The sequence below is a fragment of the Penicillium arizonense genome (genome assembly GCF_001773325.1).
Source record: "Penicillium arizonense strain CBS 141311 chromosome Unknown PENARI_contig003, whole genome shotgun sequence".
NCBI classification, from domain to species: Eukaryota; Fungi; Ascomycota; class Eurotiomycetes; order Eurotiales; family Aspergillaceae; genus Penicillium; species Penicillium arizonense.
This window is the reverse complement of record NW_019173280.1, coordinates 2,032,989-2,048,297: the sequence shown is the minus strand read 5'-3', so window position 1 is coordinate 2,048,297 and position 15,309 is coordinate 2,032,989. Positions and strand designations below refer to the sequence as shown.

Genomic DNA, 15,309 nt, shown 5'->3' with positions numbered 1-15,309 from the left:
GAGAGGAGTGTAGTAGAAAGTCCAGAAGAGAAAGATAGACGGAGCCGGAGGAGGAATCTCGACTTCCAGACGATCAACGGATTCGGGGAATAGTGGAGCCGTGGTTTTTGCGGAGAACGAACGCAGCGCTGAGTCAGCCCAGTACAGTTTCGATCCTGTTTGAGTAGAGTGAGGTTTTATTATTTCGAATCTCGGGGTAAGACCTAGATCGGCTATCGGCTGTTCCAGTGGCCCTGAAGATCAGTAGGCATAGTGTACATAGTGCATGTACTCCGTACGAGTATTCATATAGTTAAGTTAAGAGAATACCCACCTGCCTATTAAGGTACTACTGCTTCGGGTTGACCCTCCTGGAAACGCCACACTCTACACAGATTCCTTTCTTCCTTATCCTGTTTTAACCATCCTGTTTCAACCATATATATGTATTGGAATAAAATGATCAACATGGCCCGTCTGACATGCGTGAGAGAGGGTCCAATCAGGGGGGGTCCAACGGTTAGAAAGCAGCCCCTCTGGACCCTCTGCGAACGGACATGCACAATGATGGGGGAGTGTGGATCACCGGCGATGTCCGCGATACGAATCTGCAGGGCTTTCAGATGTTCCGCCTCTCTTGTGGAAGGAGATACAAGGGCTTAGGGGGGTGCGCGCGAAATGGACACACGTGAAGTTTTGGGACAGGGGACCCTGCATTTACCCGATTTGACCATCCCCGATACTCTGAGAGGGCTGAGAGGGCTGAGACGAGGGCTTCACTTTCCCTCTCTTTCCAGGCCCCGGGGTTTGCCCCTGAAGTAAACTCTCTTCAGAGACCGCAAAGCTCTCTAGCTCTCTAGCTCTCTCGAACCAGACTAGAATCGAAAGTGTCGAGGCCGAAGTTAGGAATGTGGAGCCCAAAGGGTAAAAACGGCCCTGTACGACTGAGGGATTTAACGCAAACGGATCAAAGTTTGACCCCGAGCCCCGGCCTCGCATAGAATAATATATAGATAGATGTAGATGTCAGATGCTAAGATGTTGGAAGGTAGAATAAAGAAGATAGAATGTAGAATAGAAAACAACATATAGAACATATAGATGATCCCCTCTATATATAATGCTAATTGTCAAGGTCACATCCCTAAAGACACAATGCTACCCCCAATGTCAGTGGATAAGCGGAGCCCACTATTTCCGAGTTTAGGCAACGGTCTGAACCGAGGCACAAATGTACTTCCCACGGACGTCCGGTCCAGTTAATTTGGCGTTGAATTTTAATCTATTCAAGGCCCGAGTCCCCCGTGCCAAAGTTTGTTTAGTCTTTCGCTTTGATATATTGCCCCTGGAAGGATTGACTTGAATTTATGTTGCGAGAAATGATTGGACCAAATGACGCCTGTCCTACCCATTCTCGCCCCAATATATGCAGATGATCCCTTCACCGTCGGTCCCGACTCGGGAAGAATATTCAAATAGAAATGAAAAAAAGGAAAGCCAAACCCAATGCGATATGGATATCATAGAGGAAAACAAGATCGAAAAAAAAAAAAAAAAAAGAAAAAAAGAAAAGATCAGACCAGGGTCTACGAGGTATGCATCATCGTCCATGTAGCTGCGTCACAGTTGATTTCCTCGAAACTGTGGAGCATAGTGAATCCCATCATCGAGAGATTGTCAAAGTTGCCATCACCGTCGACCTATATTCTGTTAGATCATGCACCAAATCGGTAGTAGTAAGAACATACACAATCCATGACCACGGTATTGGCACTCAACTTCCGGATCTGCTTAATGGCCAGCAGGATCAACCCTTGCATAACCGTAGAGTAATCCTCCCCACATGGGGAGATAACGGGAGAGGAGATACCTCCCACAGAGGTTTGAGTGGCGCGCAGCACGGGCATATGCTCCGCCAAGGAGGATCGCTCGTTGTAGATCACGATACTCCCGAGGATGACCCCGTCGGAGGGCCGCTTGGCCCGGATGATGCCGCAGTTAGGCGCGCCACCCAGGGCCATCCGGTAAATATCGGCAACGCCCTGTCGGGCGTAGGTTTTGATGTGATCGAGGATGGCGCGCGCAAAGTCCCAGCCATACACGAGGTCGTAGGTGATCTCGGCGCTCTGGAGCGTCGCCGTGAGCCCTTCGGGTGGCATCCATGTGGCTAGATTGCGCAGGATCACGCTGCACACTGGTCGCGAGAGCGCAGTGTTCCAGCCTAGATTGGCGAACCACTGCCGTAACCGCTTGCGCTCGACAGGATTTACGGTCGGGATGCCAAGGTAGATGCCGGGCAATCGCGAACCTAACTGGAACCGTCTCATTCCTTTGCGTTGAAGGAGAGTTCGGATGGCACGGCTGTGGAGGGAATGTCCAATTGATAATTTGCGCCGGGCGGGGTCCACGATGAGGCATCCAAGGACGCCAGTGCCTGTCGACCGAAAGAAGTAGGTAGCGCAGAAGCCATAAAGTGCCTGTGTGCTACTGTTTCGGACGACGAAATGAGCTTCATCGATGTCCTCTTTTCGTAGGAGGAAACTGCTGGAGGTGGCTCCAAGCAATTCTGACCGCTGACCAGGTGCACAGTCGGAACGGATGGATTCCAACAAGACTTCCAAACCAAAGGAGTCACGGTCCTCGTTCCAATTTTCGACAAGCCAATGCTGTCGAGACTGATGAATCTTTTGAGTGCGACCAATGGAGCCAGGCAATGCAGCTGATGGGGTCAGGTCACCGTACAAGACCTTGACCAATGCTTGAAGGGCCGTTTCCGTAAAGTCGTATGTGCAAATATATGTACCAATCGAGGAGTCCATGGCAAAATCGTATGGCGAACTGACTGCCACTACGATCAATGGTTTTGCACGGCGCTCGCCTGACGAGCTATACTGTAATTGACATAACATCGAGACATGTTTAGAGAAGCCTTGCTGATATAAATTGCGATTGGCATCTGCAGTGACGACGACGACAGCACTCGCCCTCTGGATTAGATCCTCGTGGATTGGGCGCACTCCGTTGGAAGTATATGAGGTGTGTAACACCCGACCGTTTCTCTGCCGCGACAGTGACCGTCCAAGCTCTTTAAACACGCCCTCCCCGCTTAGCACCGATGAAGTCCGATCCGAAGACAGAGGATCCAGTGGCCCATGCGCAGACTCTGAGACCGAGAGAGAGACCGCTGATGTTGGGAGTGGCTTGACCAACGGTGTCAGCAGCAAAAGTTCCTCGTCTGCTTCGACAACGTTGGACAACGGTAGCAAATTGTTTTTATCTCTCATCACCGTGATGGAAGAGTTGTAGGCTCGGGTGGAAAGGTTAGTATGCGAGGGTTGCATCTGTGTAAGTGAGGAAAGACCCGGAGGGTTCAGGGCCTGGTCCCACGAGGTGCAACGGGCCTTCAGATCTAAAACTCGACGCAACGACTGTTCAATCCGTGTACGGCCGATGATCCCGTTTTCTACTCCCAACTTCAATCCATTGATGGCTTCTTGTTGAACTGGGAATGATCGACATAGGAGAATCACATCACAGCCAGCGTTCTTTGCCATCACTGTGCCACCTCCTACCCCAATGTTATGCGTGAGAGCCTCCATCTCTAAGCATTCTGAGACGACCACCCCTTGGAATTGGAGGTCCTTTCTGAGGAGCTCGTCAACCACCTGATCGCTTAGACAGGCGTGCATCACGTTCATACCTGCAGAAGACAGGGAGACTCCGCCTACCATCATGGCATCGAGACCCTGCGTGATAGCACTGCGAAAAGGCACAAGAGCGCTGAGGCTGAGCTGCTCCAATGATTCCGTGATAATTGGGACATCCGTTTGAGAACCGAGAAATTCCAAGTTACCATAAGATGGAAAATGCTTGCCGCACGTCACCAAGCCAGCTTCTTGATATCCCCTCATGAACTGGACACCAAACTGAGATGCCTCTTGGGGGTCATCGCCGGAGGTCCGGACGCCTAATGGCTGATTCCGCACATTGGTCAAGACGTCTAACACTGGCCCTAAGATCCAGTTGACTCCGACAGCCTTGAGCTCCTGTGCCGTTGCAACAGCAACCTCGTGCGCCAGAGTTTTAGACCCCGTCGCGGCAATGCCCATAGCACTGGGAAACTGTCTGATATAGATTTCATCGTATAAGCTGTTTACGCCGCCATTCTCTTGGTCTAGCGCAATCAGCAAAGGCACCGGATGGCCAGCATCACGTGCAATGGTCTGTAATTCCAGAACCAATCTGGTCGCCTCCTCGGCCGCTGCAGTCGCGTCAGTAGTGCTTAATTGAGGACCGGACATCAATAAGTACATTTTAAGTTTTTAGCCGAAAGCAGCACCGCGCCCAGATGATAGTTTTCAATGAGCGATCGAATCTGAGGGTTGACCGATGTCCCATCAAAGCCCATCATAAAGAGCTGGCCCATCTGCCTGTGACATGTCAGTATGCAATTACCGAAAGAGGAAGTAATCCAAATAATCGGAAAAGGTTCCACAGGGGAAGATGCACCGAGATCGCGATGGGGAGTACGGGGCAGGATAACATGAGGCCGAAACAGGAGATCGACATACCTATCTAGATCCTCCCAGCCCGGGGGCAGCATGTCCTCTTTCCGGGCCATGGCCCTGGGAAGTGGAATGCCTGTCAAGGCCAGAGTACAGTTTGGGGGGGAAGAGTGGACACCGCAAACGTCAGGCTGACTCTCGAGAGAATATGCCCAGGTGAAGCCAGGTCAGTGTCAGGCTCGGGCGTGTGCGCGTTGGAGTCAGGTGACTGAGTTCCCCCAGAGCCGCAAAAGTCGGGGAAGATAGGGAAGGTCACGGGGTCTTGGCAGCTACATCTATTTTGTTATGTAAGTTACCTAGGTAGGTACCTAGGTGTCTACCTCGGAACAATTCTATGTTCTCCATATCTCGATTTCCCCATTTCCTCGTTTCAACTGAAACGTGCACAATCTAGAAACGTCACGTGCCATCACGTGCATACCAATACGGTACGGAACCCACTGCGACGTTGTAGGGTTGCAATCTTCTCCAGCTTTTGCCGAGTTCACCGGATGCAACCCGTGGACTTCTTCAGATGAAACCTCCCATATAATAATACCCTTTAATTATACGTCATATCATGCCTACCATTCCTATTGTTGGCCACATGGAACATGTGTCCATGTGCCTTGATAAACACCGGCGAATAAGGTACATGGGTACTATCCCGTGGCATATTTCATGTCAAGATGCGGTAGCCCGCAGACGTCAATTGAACTGTTCCGGCTATCTTTTCGGGAGGGTCCCCTCTCTGTCCAATCATGGACTTGGGGGCGACAGACGATGATACACTTGCGGCCATCAAGACCCGTAGTAGTAGACGGACTATACGACGTAGGAGATCCTTTTTGTCACTGTAGTACACTCTCCACGCAACCTACGGTCACTTCCACTTCCACTTTACTCTTTTCCTTTACTCTTTTATCTAGATATCATCAACTTCTTTTCCTCTTTTCTTTCTTCACTCGGAAAAGCTTATCGTCCTCACACCCACCCGTGACGTCAATATGTATGTGATGTCTTGATTTTACTGGACTCTGCTAATCTGTTGCAGGCGTGTCATTATCAGAGAAGACCCAAAGGAGGTATCTGTGTATATCGCAGACTACATCATCAGTATGTCCAAGTTCAGCTCTCGCGCAACTCAGAGACACTGACTCTTCAATTTAGGCCGCATCCAGTCGTTCAAGCCTACCGCTGGGCAGCCCTTTGTGCTTGGTCTTCCCACGGGCAGCAGCCCTGAATTCATCTACAAGATCCTCGTGCAGCGTCATCGCGCCGGGGAGATCTCGTTCAAGAATGTCGTAACTTTCAACATGGTATGATGTGTGCAAGAACCACGACGCAACAACCGACTAACCCATCACAGGACGAATACGTCGGTCTGCCTCGGGACCACCCAGAGTCCTACCACAGCTTCATGTACAAGCACTTCTTCTCGCACGTGGACATCCCACCGCAGAACATCAACATCCTCGACGGCAACGCCTCAGACCTGACCGCCGAGTGCGCATCATTCGAAGCGCGCATCGCCCGCTACGGCGGCATCGAGCTATTCCTGGGCGGCGTCGGACCAGACGGCCACATCGCCTTCAACGAGCCCGGCTCCTCATTGAGCAGCCGTACCCGGGTGAAGACCCTGGCCTACGACACCATCCTAGCCAACTCGCGCTTCTTCGACAACGACACGAGCAAAGTGCCCCGCATGGCCATGACCGTGGGAATCCAGACCATTATGGACTCGCGCGAGGTCGTGATTGTCGCAACAGGCGCACACAAGTCCTTCGCCCTTCAAAAGGGTCTGGAAGACGGCGTGAACCACATGTGGACTCTGTCCGCACTGCAGCTGCACCAGCACCCACTTGTCGTGTGTGACCGCGACGCCACTCTCGAACTCAAGGTCAAGACTGTACGGTACTTCGAATCGATCGAGCAGGCCGGCACCGATGCCCGCACCCAAGGCCCGGCTCTCGTCTATCGCCCCCGGACCTATGTTCCGGCCCCACTGCCAACCAAGAAGCACGCCTCGCAGGGGCCTACCCCCGATCGGACCCCCGAGAAGGTGCCCAAGGACCTGCGCATCAACACCGAGTTGCACCGCGCAATGGAGGACGACGAGCTCACTCCTGACAGCATGTCCTCGCGCCTGGTCGACTCAGCCATTGGCATCGATGGTACTCTCAAGAGCGACCTCATGTTCGACCGCATGGGCACCAGAATGACTGCCCTCTAGGTGAACCTTGATCCTGAACAATCTTATGGCATTTTCTTCCGGGGTTTCTTTTCGGCTTTGTCTTTTTTACGGGAACGGAATATGGCATTTTTTTTATATATTTGTTGCAAATCATATCTACATGGTCTTTTCTCACTCGGTTTCGGGATAAGGAGTTTTGCGTTGCCTTTTGCTTGTTCCATGGTCAATAGATGCGTGGTTGAAACTCTTTCCATGTGTATTCTCTAGGTGCCAAGTGACTTTATCAAGATTTTAGCTATGAACAATCCAAGCAGTGTATAATTTATCAAACTATTGTGTTCGTAGCGTTGTATGTGTAGTGTTATGTCGTGTCAATCTTTAATGGGTATGTAACCTACGGGCCGCTGCATATGCAGGTGGTAACTAGCTACTACAACTTTCTTGTATATAGAATAAGAATGGTGGGTCTGTTATCTAAATGCTCGATGTGTTCGCAATCTGTCGGTCACTATATAGCTAATTTTGGTCGTACATACATTGCATGAGATATTTACATTACAGCTTGGCAAAGACAGTGGCTACAGCACCGCTCATATCAACGAGGGTGCTCTTGTTCTGCAGCCAAGCCTCAATACCACGACGACCATTCTCCACGCCCAGACCGCTCTTCTTCCAGCCACCAACAGCCATCTCGGCAGGGCTCTCACCCCAGGTGTTGACCCAAGTGATACCAGCCTGGAGCTGGTCAATAACACGGTGGGCCTGGTTCAGGTCCTTGGTGAAGACACCAGCGGCGAGACCAAGCTCCGTAGCGTTGGCGCGCTGCACAGCCTCCTCAACGGTGTCGTAGTACAGGATGGACATGACGGGACCGAAGATCTCCTCCTTGACAATGCGCATGGAGTCAGTGCAGTCGGTGAAAATGGTAGGCTGGACCCAGAAACCGGCCTGCAGGTCCTTGGGCACAGAGGGCTTCTCGACACCACCGCAGAGGAGGGTGGCCTTGTCGGACTCGATTCCGTGGCGGATGTAGGAGACAACCTTCTCGTAGTGGGCGGAAGAGCTGAGGGGGCCGAAGTTGGTCCGCTCGTCGAAGAGCGGGCCAGCCCGCACATACTGGATCTTCTCGAGGAGGGACTTTTCGAAAGCGGCCTTCATGGCGCGGTGGACGAAGACGCGTGTACCGTTGGTACAGACCTGGCCGGTGCTGTAGAAGTTGGCCATCATGGCACCGTCAACGGCGTTCTCAAGCTCGGCGTCTGGGCAGACGATCAGGGGGCTCTTGCCGCCCAGCTCCATAGTCACATATTTCATGTTGCCGGAGGCGTTACCGGCAACCTTCTGTCCAGTTGCCACCTGGCCGGTGAAGGAGACCTTAGCGATGAGAGGGTGGCCCGTCAGGTAGGAGCCAACGTCACCAGCGCCGTTGACCACGTTGAAGACACCATCGGGGAGGCCAGCCTCGGTGTAGATCTGTGCAAGGGTTTGGCCGTGGAGAGGGGTGAATTCACTGGGTTTATAGATCATCGTGTTACCGGCGGCCAAACAGGCAGCGGACTTCCAAAGAGCACTATACACAGGTCAATTTGGTCAAGGTAAGGAGCAAAGCAATGGGAAACTTACATCTGAATGGGGTAGTTCCAAGCACCGATGCCGGCACACACACCAAGAGGAGCCTTCTTGGTATACACCCACGCGTCCTCACGGAGGTGAGTAGTCTCACCATTGAGACCACCACCGCCAATGAAGTTGGCGTAGTACTCCAAAACATCGGCACCTGTTACGACATCGACAGTGCTTGTCTCGGTGAAGGCCTTGCCCGAGTCCAGAGTCTCCAGGCGGGCGATTTCATCGTTGCGCTCGCGCAGGAGAGCAGCGGCTTTGTGAAGGATACGGGCACGGGCAATTAGGGGAGTCTGGGCCCACGAGGGGAATGCGCGGTCTGCAGCAGCAATGGCAGCATCGACATCGGCGTTGGAGGCGACCTGGATATCGGCCAACGGAGTTGCGGTGGCGGGGTTAATGGTCTGAAAGGTCTTGCCGGAGGTAGCGGCCTGGATCTTGCCGCCGTAGTAAAGCTGACGAGGAGGGAGTTCGAGAGACATGACTGCGTTGTGAGGGAATAGTGTCAGTGAACATATGAGACTAAGGTCTTAGCAGATTTACTTCACACCGCCTTGGAACAACCTCGGGCGACTTTAGCGCAGGCCTTAAAGTTGCAAGCAAATCTCGTACGTAACAAGCCGCGCCCGATGGCGGGGTCCAATCTGCACTTTCGCTTACTCTGAATGGCTCATAAGTCCTCAGCCGGGACTTCCGCCCTAAGAATGGAATTCTTAGCCTTACGCCTGTGACGTACTGCTGCGGCTACGATACACAAAATCATAGCCTAGCGCCGGAAGAGTAATCCTTTCCTGGGTAACATCTCCTATCAAGTTAATATTCTTACACCAAAATACTCCAAGATACACATCCAAGATACACATCCCAGATATACCTTCAAGACACACCTCCGAGATACACATGCATATGCATCGTACGATAAGCGATGAAACAGTTCGGCCGTTGATAGTTAAGAGGCGGTGGGCTCATTATCTAAAACCTTCTCCACTTGAGTGATCGCCACCAGTCAGAGTCTTCTAATTCGCCGAGTCTAACTGAAAAAAAAAAAAAGAAATACGAGAAAAAAAAGGGAGAAAAAGGTTAAAAGACGAATTTGGTTAACCGATAGAGACGTGTTGGATTCCTCAGACCACTTCAATTTCTCCATTAAAAAAGAACGGTCTCCTCTTTTCGTATCTCCCTCATACATACATCTCCAACATGGCTACCACTAATGAGCTCCCCGCCCTCGATGTCAACAGCTACGACTACATCGTCGTTGGCGGTGGTACTGCTGGCTGCGTGATCGCCGCACGTCTGGCTGAGTACCTCCCCAACAAGCGCACTCTGGTCATTGAGGGTGGTCCCAGTGATTTCATGGACGACCGTGTCCTGAACCTGAAGGAATGGCTCAACCTCCTCGGTGGCGAGCTCGACTACGACTATGGCACCACCGAGCAGCCCATGGGTATGTCGCCCGTTTCCTAGACCTCACGAGTCTTTGCTGACCACCCCGCAGGTAACAGCCATATCCGTCACTCCCGCGCGAAGGTCCTCGGTGGTTGCTCCTCCCACAACACTCTGATCTCCTTCCGTCCCTTCGAGTATGATTGCCGTAACTGGGTGTCCAAGGGCTGCAAGGGCTGGGACTTTGAGACCTTCACCCGCATCATTGACAACCTGCGCAACACCTTCCAACCGGTGCACGCCCGCCACCGCAACCAGCTGTGCAAGGACTGGGTCCAGGCCTGCGCCAGCACCATGAACATTCCCATCATTGAGAACTTCAACGACGACATCCGCAACAAGGGTGAGCTGACCGAGGGTGTTGGCTTCTTCAATGTCTCCTACAATCCTGATGATGGGCGCCGCAGCAGCGCCAGTGTCGCCTATATTCACCCCATTCTGCGCGGTGATGAGAAGCGTCCTAACCTGACCATCCTCACCAACGCCTGGGTTTCCAAGGTGAACGTGGAGGGCGATACCGTCACCGGTGTCGACGTGACTCTGCAGTCCGGTGTCAAGCACACCCTGCGCGCTAAGAAGGAGACCGTTCTGTGTGCCGGTGCTGTCGACACCCCTCGTCTGATGCTGCTCTCTGGTCTCGGCCCTAAGGAGCAGCTCTCCGAGCTGGGCATCCCCGTTGTCAAGGATCTCCCCGGCGTCGGTGAGAACCTAATTGACCACCCCGAGAGTATCATCATGTGGGAGCTCAACCGCCCCGTGGACCACGACCAGACCACCATGGACTCGGACGCTGGTATCTTCTTGCGCCGCGAGCTCCCCAACGCCGCTGGCTTCGACGGCCGCGCCGCCGATGTGATGATGCACTGCTACCAGATCCCCTTCACCCTCAACACAACTCGTCTCGGCTACGATGAGCCCGTGAATGCCTTCTGCATGACCCCCAACATTCCCCGTCCCCGTTCCCGCGGTCGTCTCTTCTTGACCTCGGCCGACCCCTCCGTGAAGCCCGCGCTGGATTTCCGCTACTTCACCGACCCCGAGGGCTACGACGCCGCCACCATCGTCGCCGGTCTCAAGGCCTCCCGTGAGATCGCCAAGCAGTCTCCCTTCAAGGAGTGGATCAAGCGCGAGGTCGCGCCTGGTCCTAAGCTGCAGACCGATGAGGAGCTGTCCGAGTACGGCCGCCGTGTCGCCCACACCGTGTACCACCCCGCTGGTACCACTAAGATGGGTGACATTGCCCGGGACCCTATGGCCGTTGTGGACCCCAAGCTCAAGATCCGCGGCCTCAAGGGTGTCCGTATCGCGGATGCCGGTGTCTTCCCCGATATGCCTACCGTCAACCCCATGTTGACCGTGCTGACCATTGGTGAGCGTGCCGCCGAGCTAATCGCCGAGGAGGCCGGCTGGGCTCGCAACCAGCCCCGCCTGTAAATGCACATGATGTGACATGCCTGTAAAAATATCTTATGTTTGAATTTTGGTTTCATTTTTGCATACAAGCGAGCGGCGCATCCACCATGGATCTGCTGCAACCAGTGCCTGCGAGACGGGCCTGGCATTTTTGATTCCTGGATATTTACCATAACAATCTACGTAAATGATTTGGTTCCTCATAATTTCTCTTTGGATAATGAATAATGTAAGACTAACATGAGAGGTATTTCAAGATCGTAAATCTACGATCATGCACTTGGGTTCTATGCTCATGCAAATAAAACGACCTCAACGCCTATAACCGGTAAACTGAGAGCTATATGTCAAAAACGATAGAAGCAGAAAGCAGAAAACGTCAACATCTCAAACCGCCTTGTCAGTATCATGGATCTTAGTACCGAGCTTCCACACCTGATCAACAGTCAAGGTAGGACCAGAGAACGGATCATCAGTCTCACCCAGCACAACCAGATCGGCATCAGCACCACTATCCAGCGATCCCTTCACACCCTGCAAGCCAAGCAGACGCGCAGGAGTAGCAGTAACCGCATTGATAGCAGCAGCAGTGGACGAACCAGACCAGCGACGGAAGTTATTAACACACTCGATAAGCGTCGCCGAAGACCCAGCAATCTTATCCGAGCCCTCAAGCGTCAACCGCGCGCCAGTCTTCACAATCCGCTCCCCGTTCGTCCACTCATACGTCCCATCCGGCAATCCACAAAGCCGCATAGCATCCGTAACAAGGATCAACCCCTCAGGGTGCGCATTGTACGCAATCTTAATAGAAGTAGGATGCAAATGGATACCATCGGCAATAACACCATAGAACGGCCGACGGCGCTCACTCTGGCCGAGCAAACCGAAGATACCAGGGTTACGGTGGTAGAAGGGACGCATAGCGTTGAAGAGGTGAGTGATCATGCGCGCTCCCTGGTGGGTAGCTTGCACGGCCTGCTCGTAGGTTGCGTCTGAGTGGCCGATGGCGTAGACGATATCGCGCTTGGCGATCTCTGGGATTTGGGACATCATGTCGCCGACTTCGGGGGCTGCGGTTATCATCTTGATTGGGTTTGCGCTAGTCATGTTGTCTGCGCCGTAGCAGTGGAGGAGGTCTTGGAAGGTTTGCGCTGCGCGGAGCACTTCAGTCTTGTGGATGCCGTTGCGGCCGGGGCTGATGAATGGGCCTTCGGCGTGGGCACCTAGGGATTCGGCGCCATCTTGAGGCTGGTGTCTGCCTGCGGTTGGTCCGAGGGAGGGGAGGACCTGGAGGAAGGTAGGGTTAGTCGGTTATTCGAGTCTGGTTGTTCGGATTTGGCTGGGGCTTGCTTACCTTCCAGTATACCTCGGGGGTGGAGCTAACGACAGTTGGCAGATAGGAGGTGACACCGGTACGGGCGAGGCCGCGGTTCACCATGCGTAGACCCTCATCATATTCCTCCTTTGTATCACAGGGAACAGAGAAATCGAAGCCATGGGCACCGTTGAGTTGGACGTCAATCATGCCCGGGGCCACGATGCGGCCACCGAGATCAATGATCTCATCTGGGGACAGGTGCAACTCATAGAAGGCCTCTTGATCCTTGAGGATCTTTCCGGTCAGGGAGTCAATCCAGAGATCCTGTTCCACCAGACTCGAGCCGCGCACCAAGCGGCAGTTGGTGAACTTGGTGATACGAGGAGTGGAGGTAGTCTTGCCCGGCATGATATCGGTGTGTATCAAGTCAAGTTCAAAGAGGGAGATAGGGAAAACAAGACATATAAAGAAGCCAAGCAAGTACCGCAAGCACAATGATGTAACAGTGTAGTGACATTCGGCATGCCGATGTGGTATACTCCCCCGGTGCCTGTATTGCCTGTATTGTATTGTACGGGTAATTTAGTCCCCGCATGCAACTCTCCGCATGCGGGTCCAATGCGACCGGCAGAGTCGCATTGCAAGTGGAACTTCCTTTCTTCTCTTCCTCTCTTTTGTTTGCCCAGACAAGAGTACCACTGGATGTCACTGGATGTCATTATTCATCTTGGCTCTCAATGACTCTCTCTTCTTCCTTCTACGCGTCGTGGTTCGCTCCATCTCCTGTCTTTACTCCAGACGGCTCCATCTTCACCTATCTTCCCCCACAACCCCATGGAACTGATCGGCTCAATAGTGTCGCATCGAATAATTATGGAGTCTTGACTTGATAAGACTATCGTGTGACTCGGCTATTACTATTATCTTCAGTTTTCTCTTAAAAAAAACTGCAATGCCCTTCTTGACTTGACTTCATTATCTCATTTTCTCCATTCTTCTAAATTTTCACGTGGAACATTCCACCCCTTGTTCCCTTGTTATTCCCTTCCTCACCCCTGTAGATCTGTTTCCTGTTCCTTCAACCATGGCGAAGGAACAGAAGCAGGAGATGTCGACAGAGCAGTATGCTCCTGCGAGGGCTCCGGATCCCGAGTCTGGCGTGGATCACGCCGTGCTAGGGCCGGCGTGGATGTACAAGCCAATCTTCAAACTTGGCAAATGGGAGGCGCCGTACTTTGCCTCACCGGAGTTCCAGCTATATCTGGTATCGTTTGTCTGCTTCCTGTGTCCGGGCATGTTCAATGCCGTCAGTGGTCTCGGTGGTGGTGGCCAGGTGAACCCGACCGATGTGAACAACTCCAATACAGCTCTATACAGTACCTTTGCGGTCGTGGGCTTCTTCGCTGGTTCAATTGCCAATCGGATCGGTCTGCGGTTAACCCTCTCCATGGGTGGTTTGGGGTACTTCCTTTACGTGGCCTCGCTCCTCTCCTACAATATTAATCAGAATTCCGGCTTCTTGATCTTCGCCGGGGCTTTCCTCGGTGTCTGTGCGGGTCTCCTGTGGTGTGCACAGGGTGCAGTGATGCTGAGTTATCCACAAGAGCATGAGAAGGGCAAGTATATTGCTGTGTTCTGGGTCATCTTCAACCTGGGCGGTGTCATTGGCAGTTTGGTACGTTCGATTGATCGGTCTATCCCACAATGTACTGATGATAGTAGGTTCCCCTCGGCCAAAACATGCACTCCACAGCCGGCAGCGTCAACAATGGCACCTACATTGCCTTCCTGGTCCTCATGGCCATCGGCTTCGTTCTCTGCTGGTGTCTCGCCGACTGTAAGCATATCAAGCGTAAGGACGGGTCGCGTGTGATTGTGATCAAGAACCCAACCTGGAAGTCCGAGATCGTGGGGCTGTGGGAGACTCTGATCAACGACTCATACATTATCCTAATGTTCCCCATGTTCCTGGCCAGTAACTGGTTCTACGGATATCACTTCAACTCCGTCAACTTGGCCTACTTCAATGTCCGCACCCGGGCCCTGAACAGTCTTCTCTACTGGCTCATGCAGATGGTGGGTGCCTTCATCTTCGGTCAACTGCTGGATCTGAAGTGTCTCTCGCGTCCCTGGCGTGCAAAGCTCAACTTTGGTATCCTGCTGGCTGTCACTATGGGTATCTGGGGTGGTGGATACGCTTTCCAGAAGCAGTACACTCGTGAGAGCGGTGCTATCGATACCGATTTCACTGACAGCGGCTATATCGGACCTATGTTCTTGTACATGTTCTACGGATTCTATGATGCTGCTTTCCAGACCTGTACCTACTGGTACATGGGGTCTCTTTCCAACAACGCCCGCAAGTTGGCCAACTTTGCTGGTTTCTACAAGGGTATCCAGTCTGCCGGTGCTGCCGGCATGTGGAGGTAAGTGATCTTCTTCTCTTGTATTGATCCCAAACTAAACATCTCCCAGCATGGATGCAAAGAAAACTGCTTATATGACTGAATTCGCCTCTTGCTGGGGTCTGCTAGTCGGCAGTATGTTGTTTGCGTCGCCTGTAATCTTCTTCAAAATCAAGGATAGCACCGCTGTCGAGGATGACCTGCGGTTCTCCGACGAAACAGCCGCCGACGTCCTCGGCGCGTCCAATGAACTATCCGAGTTCGAGAAGCCCCAGACAGAGACGTACACCCCAACCGAGACTCTCCGCGATTCCAACGACGAGCCTACCCCCAAAGCCTGATGGGAGCAATCCCTATGTACCACCAACGGTCACTTGGATTTAT

At 52.7% G+C, this 15,309-nt stretch overlaps 6 protein-coding genes across 6 annotated transcripts; 3 read left to right on the top strand and 3 right to left on the bottom strand.

Annotated features, from left to right (window-relative positions):
* Window positions 1-1,565: 1,565 nt before the first annotated feature.
* On the bottom strand, window positions 1,566-4,600 carry PENARI_c003G11095 (putative beta-N-acetylglucosaminidase; the record flags this gene model as incomplete). Its single annotated transcript, XM_022628769.1, has 4 exons — window positions 1,566-1,679; window positions 1,728-4,240; window positions 4,291-4,409; window positions 4,551-4,600. The coding sequence occupies 4 exons, from the start codon at window positions 4,598-4,600 to the stop codon at window positions 1,566-1,568; spliced, it is 2,796 nt and encodes a 931-aa protein (XP_022491489.1).
* Window positions 4,601-5,103: 503 nt separating this feature from the next.
* On the top strand, window positions 5,104-6,756 carry PENARI_c003G02731 (uncharacterized protein; the record flags this gene model as incomplete). The annotated part of the gene is made up of 4 exons (XM_022628185.1): window positions 5,104-5,147; window positions 5,578-5,639; window positions 5,694-5,842; window positions 5,893-6,756. 4 exons carry the CDS (start codon window positions 5,104-5,106, stop codon window positions 6,754-6,756), a joined length of 1,119 nt encoding a protein of 372 aa, XP_022491302.1.
* Window positions 6,757-7,272: 516 nt separating this feature from the next.
* Window positions 7,273-8,822, bottom strand: PENARI_c003G02034 (uncharacterized protein; the record flags this gene model as incomplete). The annotated part of the gene is made up of 2 exons (XM_022628147.1): window positions 7,273-8,287; window positions 8,341-8,822. 2 exons carry the CDS (start codon window positions 8,820-8,822, stop codon window positions 7,273-7,275), a joined length of 1,497 nt encoding a protein of 498 aa, XP_022491632.1.
* Window positions 8,823-9,540: 718 nt separating this feature from the next.
* PENARI_c003G07969 (GMC family oxidoreductase) lies at window positions 9,541-11,220 on the top strand (the record flags this gene model as incomplete). Its single annotated transcript, XM_022628558.1, has 2 exons — window positions 9,541-9,787; window positions 9,839-11,220. 2 exons carry the CDS (start codon window positions 9,541-9,543, stop codon window positions 11,218-11,220), a joined length of 1,629 nt encoding a protein of 542 aa, XP_022491717.1.
* A 366-nt stretch (window positions 11,221-11,586) lies between these two features.
* PENARI_c003G09196 (N-acetylglucosamine-6-phosphate deacetylase) lies at window positions 11,587-12,928 on the bottom strand (the record flags this gene model as incomplete). The annotated part of the gene is made up of 2 exons (XM_022628644.1): window positions 11,587-12,489; window positions 12,557-12,928. 2 exons carry the CDS (start codon window positions 12,926-12,928, stop codon window positions 11,587-11,589), a joined length of 1,275 nt encoding a protein of 424 aa, XP_022491901.1.
* A 676-nt stretch (window positions 12,929-13,604) lies between these two features.
* Window positions 13,605-15,266, top strand: PENARI_c003G00983 (unc-93 family MFS transporter; the record flags this gene model as incomplete). Its single annotated transcript, XM_022628070.1, has 3 exons — window positions 13,605-14,195; window positions 14,243-14,946; window positions 14,996-15,266. The coding sequence occupies 3 exons, from the start codon at window positions 13,605-13,607 to the stop codon at window positions 15,264-15,266; spliced, it is 1,566 nt and encodes a 521-aa protein (XP_022491735.1).
* Window positions 15,267-15,309: the final 43 nt, after the last annotated feature.